This window comes from Lytechinus variegatus, chromosome 7, assembly GCF_018143015.1.
Source record: "Lytechinus variegatus isolate NC3 chromosome 7, Lvar_3.0, whole genome shotgun sequence".
In the NCBI taxonomy this organism is placed as follows: Eukaryota; Metazoa; Echinodermata; class Echinoidea; order Temnopleuroida; family Toxopneustidae; genus Lytechinus; species Lytechinus variegatus.
In genome coordinates this window covers 40,862,201-40,873,378 of record NC_054746.1, presented here as the reverse complement: position 1 = coordinate 40,873,378, position 11,178 = coordinate 40,862,201, and the positions used below count along the sequence as shown (strand labels likewise).

At 33.6% G+C, this 11,178-nt stretch overlaps 1 protein-coding gene across 1 annotated transcript in view; it reads right to left on the bottom strand.

Moving 5' to 3' along the window:
- Positions 1 to 663: 663 nt before the first annotated feature.
- The window catches only part of LOC121418023 (neuronal acetylcholine receptor subunit alpha-10-like), a 10,610-nt gene continuing 95 nt past the window's right edge, over positions 664 to 11,178 (bottom strand). The window contains exons 1-8 of the mRNA XM_041611726.1: positions 10,364 to 11,178; positions 8,078 to 8,220; positions 7,333 to 7,377; positions 5,730 to 5,839; positions 4,122 to 4,302; positions 3,137 to 3,494; positions 2,331 to 2,490; positions 664 to 1,742 (exon numbers count right to left, since the gene is read on the bottom strand). The exon at positions 10,364 to 11,178 is cut by the window's right edge and continues 95 nt beyond it. Of these exons, the coding sequence (XP_041467660.1) occupies positions 1,421 to 1,742; positions 2,331 to 2,490; positions 3,137 to 3,494; positions 4,122 to 4,302; positions 5,730 to 5,839; positions 7,333 to 7,377; positions 8,078 to 8,220; positions 10,364 to 10,451 (1,407 nt within the window). The 5' untranslated portion in view covers positions 10,452 to 11,178 and the 3' untranslated portion in view covers positions 664 to 1,420. The remainder of the gene's footprint in view (positions 1,743 to 2,330; positions 2,491 to 3,136; positions 3,495 to 4,121; positions 4,303 to 5,729; positions 5,840 to 7,332; positions 7,378 to 8,077; positions 8,221 to 10,363) is intronic.

Below are 11,178 nucleotides of genomic sequence, written 5' to 3'. Positions count from 1 at the left end.
CCTCTTTCCTGCTTTCATTGAATTACACATAATTAAACGATTGCCTTTCAGAAAGTGCATGCCAATATCGAATCATATTCAGGTCGTTGATTATCTGATACGATATTGCTAAATAAACGCGTAGTAAAATTCATTCAATCCATATACATGAAAAAAAATCATCCCTGACACTGTGAGCTCTCGAGAAGAAGAAATAAGCTATAGGCCTATATAAATTACTGAAAGGTTAATTGCGTTTTCTTCACAACCATGACAACGTTCCCATCAAGCTTTGTAAATCATGTGATGCCCATTAGATTAGACCTTCTGCTTAATTGGAGTCATAGTTAGCATATAATTACCGGTGTTGGTGGTTATGCGACCAAATTGAATTCCAGTGCTATCTTTCCGAAGCAAAACTGAAAAAAACACGCAGTTTTCACAGATGAAAACATTTTTCAATTGAATGGTACATAGTTCACATTCATAATATAATGACGTTTTTTTTCAATTCAGGTTCTAAAACACTGAATATAATGATTAAACAATCTAACGACTCGTTTGAATTACGAGGGAATGTGGAATAATTGTTATCGTATTATGACAACTGATCAAAAAGCAGTATTTAATGCAAGCATAAAATAATCATTTTTTTATGAAGGCATGAGTGTTATTTTATTATAAAACGTTCATGAGCAAAGGGCATTTAATAAACTTAACTGATCAGTTCAATCAGTTAAATATGAGATCTGATTAACACATTTTCTTAAATAATTTCGTAGACTATATTGGTTAATTAGAATGTTTATCATGTATGTCCGAATTAAATATGTATTTCAGTTTTACTGTCAAATATCAGGGGTAGATGTGGACTTGTTTAGTAACGACAAAGCTGTTTTAAATCCAGGCCAATATGGTAAGACTTAGATCGGTATGAGTACACGACCTTTGACCTTTAATTTGAATAAATGTGTCAATAAATAATAATTGTTGCTTGAACTGCACATCTGTTGAAAAAATATGGCATTTGAGTATAAATATTTAGGTCCTTAGGTTTCACATAATTTTACATTATTTTACCAGCATAAACTTAATTTATTTTTGTTAGGAGTTGTGCCTCATGGATTTATCGGATGAAACATCCAAAACATCCAAAAATAGTTGTTTACATCCGACAATTAAAATAGAAACTTTTCTTCTCAGCAATCAAAATCAAGGAAAATTGTCAGATCCCTTTATTGTGCGTAATGTAAACATGTTTTTATTTTATTTTATTTATTGATATTTGATCATGTTGCTACAATGTACACTAATAGCTTCTAATCAAGAAAGGTTTAAAAAGAAAATGTATATGTCATTTCTGTGCTCTCTTAACCGCATCGCATTCCATTAAGCAAGATAATATTGAAATCTGAAATAACAATTCTTTTCGTTGCGACATCTAGGGAGCTTGACTGAAGGAAACAACGGCATATATTGCACATCCCATCATGCATGCACTCAATATAGTACCAAAGGCTCTATCGATGCCATGAGCAAGCTGCTTCCACATGAAACTATTGGATAATTCCATGGAGCATTTCACTTTGAATACATTGGAGTCGACTGACCCCTCTTGGAGTGAAGATGACTCTCCAACAACTTCGGATGATGGTGGAGATGCGTTTTCAAGAACAGCGGGTGGTGGTACCGTATCACAGATGTATCGGATAGTGGGATCTTTCCTTTCGCATTCCTTTGCCTCGAGATATTTGTAGTAATCCCTAAACAATAATAAAGCAAATATAATCGATAATCAAGAATGAAACAATTCAACATTACGTAATTAATCAAATATCGTCTCTTCTTTATCCTTTAGATACAGAAGAAACAATGTTTTTAAATATTAGTCAAAGGTAGAGAAGGAATGGAATTATATTTTCTCTGATTGTGAAGAAATACACTGAATAAAAATAAAAGATGGCTAATCTTTGCATCTATGAAAGCAATTACCAAGGATCATCGAGATTCATAGAAAACATAAAATTAATTTACGTTTTTAAAGTCTGTTAAATAAATAATAGAAAATCCAAATATTTCTAAGGTGCATATTTGCATTTTATCCACAACCCAAAATTTCAAAGATCACATAATAACATGAAATGGCCTTTCTCAGCTCACTCAGTTAAATCCTTTCTCAATGTATTTTTTTTACCAACACCAAGTTGAACTTTCTTGTCTGATGCTTATATAGAACAACTTGTTTCCGGGGTTGTGTGCCTCAATCCCGACCTAAATTGTCCTGTATGCTATGACTTTTAAAGGAGTTATGCCTCATAACTCTCTTATTTGCTTACATTTAGGCGCCATACCTCATTTTCTTTTCTGCGTTTCTGTTGATGAAGATTCTAAGAAGCCAGAAGGCCCAGTATGGAGGCCGAGATACAACGTCCTTGTGATAGACATGGAGGACAATCACGGTGAGCATTACGGAACATACACTCAGGGTTATCAAGATGAAGAAACATGTCACTACAGAAAATAATCGATAATGAGATCAAAATCGTCATCATCATTATTATTCACACCTCCTTCGCCACATTATATCGCAGCATTTACAGTCATACCAACGAAGCCAACTCTAAATTAACCAATGTAGTCGGTATTAAGGGATTACAAAGATTCTGTCAATCTGGTAATAACTATCTATACACATGAAATAATAAAGTTCCCATGGAAAAAAAAACTGTGCGGTACACCATTTCCTATCATTGGCGGCGGAAGCCCAAAATTTAAGGAGGGACCACCAAAATTTTTTGACAAGCAAAAGAAAAAAGAAAAAAAAGGTTATCAACAAAAAAAATTGAGGAGGATTAACCCTAACCCTATGGTCCCCCACCTCAAATTTAGGGGGGCATGTCCCCTGTCCCCCCCCCGCCTATGTTTCCTATTACTCTCCATTAGTATTTCAGTTGTCATAAAGACTCCCAACTATACTCTCAAGAAAGACACGAAACACATCATGCTCGTTCGTTTCAAGAGATACAACACCATTTTCTAACTTGATATTGATGACAAGTATCACTGGACAAATTCGTACATTGTATCAGATTGAAAAGAGGAAATGTCTCAAACCAAAAACGAATAATTTCTTCAGATTTTTCTTGAAATTGCTAACCGATAATGGACCTTGGTTCGCCTATGGGTGGCATGAATTCCGCAACCAGCTGCTGGAAGAGAATGAGAGCCAAGAGGTTGGTGACTGTGAAGGTGATCTTCTCCCCGGAATCGGGATGCAACCAAAAGCCGATTAACATCAGGACGGTAAGGTATAGGGCCGGAATGACTATGTTCGTGTTGAAGAATGATGTTTCCCTGGCAAACGTCAGCATATAAACGACATGGTCAAATGAATCTGGACAGCACTTGAATGTGATGCTTTCATTGACGGGTAGAAAATGAGTCAGGTTCCATATTCCATTGCGGACAAACCTCTCCTGGAGGGCATCTTCGTCATTCAGTCCAAATAATCTCATCTATATATTGAGGAAGGATGGAAATGATATTGGTAAGAGCATCTGGTAATAACCAACTCAAAAGTTCATTCAATAATTCCTTAAAAACTACCAAATTAATTTAACACTGTATTGATTAACTTTTCAACTTATGATGAAGTCCCATTAATGATCTACAACTGAGTGGGCACTTTCATTTCCGGGTTTTCTTGCTAAGCAATAACACAAAATAACTACGAATACACTTTTTTATGTAACCATAACACCAATATTACTGATTATAATATCAATAATAAAAGAAAATAAATAATATCAATGATGAAATAATAATATAATGAGATTAAAGAATCAATAGGTAAAATATCTTTTATTCATATCCTAACTAGCGGGAACGATCGTGCTAAGAATAACGCAACAATTATGAATAACAATTTGATAATCAATATCCGATTTTTCAACCTGAAAACTAAAGAAACAGAATTTGAATTAAATGGTCGAGTTACGAATTAGATGGGTTACAGGGTAAGTCAAACATTGTGAACGTCCTAACTAAACATTATACATCTATCATATTGGTTGTCTCCACGGCAGTCTTTGTTCAGGAGAGTGTAATATTTCATAATAGGAAGATGTACTGAGCCTACCTACCTGAGTACGAGCCAACGTCCATGGATAGAAAGTCATATTGCATTGCTGGATATCATAAGGAAAGTACTTAATGTTGATCTTGCAGGCGCTTGTGGTAATGGCAGGAAATAACCAATCGACTAAACCAGTATGTTGAATGATGACATACGTGTCAACAATACCAATACCGTCTTTGTGGACACTGTAAAAATAAGCCAAAAAGCATGCCGATAAACTGTAAAACTGCGGTGTTAAAACTGACACCAATTGGTGTTAATAGAGGACCACACCCTGAGGTGTTAAAATCACACCCTAGAGATTAAACATAACACCAAAGAGTGTAAAAGTAACAACAAAAGGTGTTGTAATAACACCTATTAGTGTAAAACTAACACCACCAATTTAACACCGGTGTAAAATAACTGGTGTGGTCCTATATATGTACACCAGTTAACACCACATTTTTTGTTGTGTAGTTATATCCGAATAGTCATTGTTGGCCTCTATTATAAGCAATTATATGATCAACGATATTATTTTTCATAATTGGATTGTTGATGAAAAGGAAAATTTCGTTTACTGTTTCCTTCAAAATCAGCAAAATTATGCAGTGTTCAATCACAGTCAGATTAGATACCTGATACATGCGTGTCCATGCATATATATTTTTATTTTTAAAATACACCTGTAATAGAAATGTTCCTCTTGGTAAGAGGGCGTTTATATATTGAACATGGTCGTATTAATCAGATCATGCCGTCAATAGTGTTTTAATATAGAATTCGGTTTCGAGCAAGCTATTAACGAACGAAGAAATGAACCCTAAGATTTATTCCAGGATCTCAAATTTAAGGGTGAACCAAACATAGGTATTAATTTCACGGATAACATGGTCTATGTTTGGTTTGCCGCAGCACACTTCGTAGTTTTTATGTGACATAATCCTGGAACAAGAGACCCAATTTTGAATATTTTATTAGTTTTTCCGACACGATATATTTTACCGCTTAAACATTATACATACATGAACATAACGGCCGTTAATTGAAGTAGTAAGGGCAAAGATGGTCAAATATTGATATAGGTTTCGTATATAAATCACATAGATACATCGATAGGTGTTTAGTTCCATAGACCCAAATACGAGCAGCAATCAACCCCCCCCCCCATACACACACACACATCAATATATAATTATTGATTTTCATCATGTTTTAACGATAATGACAAAAAGCAACCTTTGGCAATAAAGTCAAGTTTTAACATCTTAAAGATAAGATGTCTAATTAGGAATAAGGAATGATTCCACATGGCAAGAAAGTCTGTTTTCAACGGCCTTTGCCCAATAGAGTGGGCAAGGTTTTGATATATGAAGGCCGACCAAGTTCGTTTTCGTCTTGAATATCTTATGTATTTCACCAATACATTGAGACTCTTGCACACTCTACAGTGTGGATTTGACGAAGCGTGTATTATTATTATTATTCAACTTTATTTTGTCTTATCGACTTGTTAAAATAGTGTGAATCGAAATATTTAGTTATTCTTATTTCATTTAATTCAATTCTGCGACAAGCAGGAGTGTCCTCTTTGGCATATGATGTCAAAGATTATGATCTGAATACTCACTTTTGCTCAAGAGCTACATCAGGTTTCCATATATCTTTGATATGAAGGGTAATGTTGTAGATATCACCCCACTCACTCGGTTCCCATTGTAGATACTCGTCTATCCATTTCTGCAAAGATTTGTATTCATGTATATACAGCATTGTTAAAATAGACAAGTAATTCCGTGAAATCAAAGGTCAAATCCAAAATCAGACAAGCATAATGCCGATAAATTCATCAAAAAGCTGATGTAAAATAAGAAAGTTTTGACATTCTAAAGCTTCGCTTATTTTTCACAAAATAGCTATATGCACAATTCAGTCACATGCAAATGAGAGAATCGATGATGTCCCTTACTCATGCTCACTATTTCTTTTGTTTGTTATTCTTTGAATTATACAATATTTCAACTTTTACAAATTTAACAATAAGGACCAACTTGACTGAACCAAAACATGTTTTTAAAAACAATGGTAATTCCACATGTTCAGGAAGAAATAAAACCTTTTTTCACCGGACAGTGAGGAGAAAGTTATAATTATATTTCATACAATAAAATACAAAAGAAATAGTGAGTGAGTGATATCATCAGTTCCCTCATTTGCACACCGACAGGGATGTGCATACTGTTTACTTTTGTGAAATTTAGCGAAACAGAATATATAACTGTCTTTTTTTACATCCGGTTTTGATGAAATTTTCAGCGTGCACTGGTAAGATTTCTCTTTTTATTCAAATCAACTTTTTGTTGGAGTGGATTTGTCTTTAATAAAGCTATGAATTTATAGAAAATGCATTCAGTGTAGAACCATTGGTTATAAATAATATCATGTGATATCATGCCATATGACTATATACGCATTACCATTTGATGAAAATTTAATGAATGGCATTACATGACACTGTATAATGATTGTAAAGAAATGACTGAAAAAAAAAATGATTACAAGTACGTAGGCCTATACTGTCATAATTGTCACCATAATTATTTCAGGAATATTGTAGGAGGGTTTTCTTCTGCGAAATTTGTCATAAGACCTTTTGGTATTTGCTGTGTTGGATGATTTAAAGCTACGCTCTAAAAAAGGATTGGTCAAAATGACCAATCTGTTGGTTAATATGTGTCCGACCAATAAAATTGGTAAAAAGCAACCACATTATTGGTTCAAATCGACCAAAATTTTGGTTGATATTGAACAATTTTATCGGTCGGACACATATTAACCAACAGATTGGTTATTTTGACCAATCCTTTTTAAGAGTGTACTCCTCTTACCTTACAACTGTAAATTAAAGTAAAAGCAACTTGAGCAATGAAATGCTGCAGTAAACCAAGTTTGCAATTACATAAGAAAGTGTAAATTATATAGTGACCCACATCATCATTGCACTGTGTTACCTGTATTCCACTTTGTATTAGCCTAACTTACAAGAAGATAAAATAAATGTAAATGTAATATATTACAGATTTCCCTGAAGTATATGGATAAATACTGCGTTTTTTATCATTATTTTACAGAGTAGTCTGTAAAGATGGAAACCACTGGAAACCTCAATTTATTTTGATACCTTAAAAAAATATTTCCTTCCACAATCTTACAGAGAAACAATATGAACTTACCAATCTCATATTAGAGCGAACAATGATTTTCTGCTGATTCTCGTTCTGGAGATGTTAAATGTAACGATGAAAACAAAAATGTGTTCTATTACTACAAATGTTTAGGCCAAACTTTGATGGCAGATATTATATATGCACATTAACCCGGCATAAGCCCGGGTTACTGTTCTCAATGAGAAAAAAACCTGAGATCAAATTCTGCGAAAATCTCACACTAATTCCAGGTATATCAAGGACTTAAAACTTATATCTATTTTAAGCTCATTTTGATATTGTTAAATAATAATAATAATCTTTAATAATATTTGATAATCTTGATGATCATTTTAACATTGCTACATGTATTTCTGAAAAAAAAAATCTGCTTTAAATCTTAACTGTCAAAACATTGATTCAGTGCCTTCAGTGGTACCCCGTTATTCGCAATAAACACAACCCTGAAAGTATGTAGAACATGTAGAATGTCATTCCCTCGTCTATGCAGTTAATCTTGGACTTACTGTAGATTCTTCATTTTCTTCGAAGATCCATGTTAAAATATGTAATTATTATTAAAGAAATATGTGACAAAATACGCTTTATTAGTATACTTCATAAGATGCCATCATCTTGTGCATAGATTCGATTGTTTCGTAAAAAATATGTATGAAGCACCTGCTAGGTATCCCAAATGAACCATACATTTTTTGTATAAGATTTGTTTTCCGAATTGATTAGGAGTGTGATTGGTTAGATGATTACTCACAAACTCGATGAGTTCATAAAGCAACATTCGAATGAAGACTTCTACGGGCTTCCTGTGGTCACGGATAGGTCTGACAGAAACATCGCGATATTGATCTTTCAGTTTCCACACGAGTGCCTTGGTAGAATTGTCTCTCATTTGATCTGGGTTGTAACATAATTATGGACATTATATTGAAGTTTAAATTTTTAGCACAGTTACTTGATAAAATAGCAAATACAATCAAATCAAACAAATCAAACTAAATCAAATTGAAACTATTTTACCATGGTGTGTGTATTTTAGGGTGTATGGGAGAGAGTGTATGTGTTTGTGTACTTATTTAGATATTTAATTGGTCAATAGGTCTACAAGTGGAAGGGGGATATATCAGGGACGATGGAGGAGCTGTCCTTGCATGGATGGGTAAAAATCATGCCAACTTTGATGGATTTTATATTTTGTTTGTTGATACATTGGTATATTTGATATTTTTATATCCATTGATCATTTTATGATTTATTGTATACAATTTGCTTTCTTCAATAAAAAGAAGAAAATGTTTAAAAGATATTTATTGCTTGAGGAAATTGGCTAGCAGACGAATAGAGAGATGAATATTTGCCTATAATTATTCTCTTAATGCATGTGTTTATGTATCAAAAGAAAGACAAATTAAACACTTGGAATTTCATCATTTCATCGTAAAATCAGGAGAGGTATGTATCGCCTAGCTTATCAATCAGGTCAGTATTTTTTAATGTAACTCACATTTTATTCCAATTAATAGCTTCTTACCAACATTTTTTCGAGGCATTATCCAGTACTTGTTCACAGCCAATAACAGGTTTTGCTATAAATGAGCGATAACCAAAACGCGGCTTGTGCCAGAAGAGAAAATGACGGCAAAGGCTTTTACGGGTCAATATAAAGCTGCAAACATTGGTATTCATCGAGGAGAGAGGGATTGATATTCAATTATCGACAGCTCAATGTGTCATAGAGTTTGTCACCATAGATTGAATTGACTTATCAGAGAAGAAATCACGACACCGAAATATTCTTTTATGAATTTCAAGGCTAAGTGAATTTGATGAATAAGTAAAAATAAAATATAACAAGAGATTACCAACAAAATTTGGCATTTATTTCTTTTTATCCATTTTTATTCATTTTATTGGAAATAGTACGTAAGCATATATCGTATATATCGTTTTTGTAGTAGATGAATATGGCTACAAAGCTAAGTGACATCTATGGCAATATAAAGAATTTCACAATTTCTAGGCTTTAACGTTGGTTTAAGTAAATAGAGAAAATCAATTTAACATTTTAAAATATGATTTGCGAGCACATTTTATCAATTATGATTTTATATAATCATGAGGCTCATAACAACATTCTTTTAAAAAGCTATATACTCGAATAAAACATGTTTGATAAAAGTTTGGGTTTGCCATTAAACATGTTAATGAGGTAAACACGTAATACAAATTTATTTATTGGTGTCACAATCACTTTCAGAGTCATAGCTATTGTAAGAAAATGTTTAGTTACATATACCAAGTTAGAAGTGTGTTGTGTTTTATAACCTTGCAAGGGCGTTGGCTGGGCGTGCACCTTCTCACGGAGGCAGATGACTTCCGACACTTGCACTACTTTAGTTCCACCTCTCCAGGACGTGCACCCTTCATGCTCAAACCAGCCAACGCCCTTGCCTTGCACGATTTTTTTAATTATCATTTATTTAATCATTAAGTTGGGATGGGTGACAAAACAGTTCACCTTGAAAATATAAATTAGTCCCCTCCCTTTTTGTCATATATCATCATAATCATCGCCACTGTTTGAATCTGACATTATAATTCAGAATAGGTTTACTCACTGTCTTGCATATTTTTTTTCAGAATAGTGTCACTTTTCTCTGGTCTTTGTTCACCAATCATAATTCAAAGTTAGTCGTTAAAACACATCTGCAGTAAGTTATCAGCTTAAATTTCCAATTGTACTTGTCTATTGAAGTCCAAATAGATTGATGCATTTTTACAAATTTTAAGTAGAGGTGTTAAAAATTGAAAGTATGACGGAGGAAAAGCTACACATTTTCTCAATATTGAAACTACAGCAACTGAATTTGACAGGTTGCGTGTGAAATATGATGAAGATTGATCTCATACAAATTTAAAATATCCTAAAGAAATATCGATTGTAAAAACAATATATTGAAAAAAATCGACGATAATTGAATTCAATTGTTGCCTTGTTCCAGGTCTTATTTAAACAACGATGAAGAAAGAGCATCCTTACCCTTATGAGAATAAACATGTGTAGACAAGCAGATAACATGATATATCACGTACAGTATCAGTGACGATTCCATTCCTTTGCCTCGCATGTATTCATGAATCTACTTCAAGTTCAAAATATGCTTGAAATACCACTGTCTGATGCATGTCTGTAAGAAAATAAAATCATTAATACCACAATCTCACTCAGTTTCACATCTTCTTATTTCTATATGATGTATAATTGTAAAAGAGAAATCCACATGCCCCCCAAAAAAATCATGATAAGCACTTCCACATTCATGATGGTACAGAATTTTGGCCTTGTTAGCAATTTGTATGAAATATTCAGAATAGATTAATGATATTGTGGTCATTGTACAACCACTAAAAATATCTCCATATTTTTTTTTTAATGGAAAGTCCATTAACTTTGTCCTCGAGAACACTTACTAAATGAAGTTACAGTTTAATTCCTTACCTTTGGCCGATGATTAGTAGCAGTGATGGTTTTCCTGCGATACAACATTCATGTCGGACATAATTATCAATTGCAAACAGAAATCTATCGAGGCCCAAAAAAGGGATTTCAAAATAATTTTGGTTTGACTTATATATACGGTCTGCCGTGATTGCGAAAAATGTTCAGTATCACCTGGGAAATTATTATAAAGCTGAACTTCTGTGACTTGCAGGAAGCATCGTGTCGAGAGTGAAAATGACAAATACAAATTTGCACCAAAGAGACATAAAGACGCGTGCCACCAAGTGCATGCTGACACTTCAGTAATCTTCGTCGCCCCTCCCCCTTCTTCAACATCACAACCACCCAGGCCT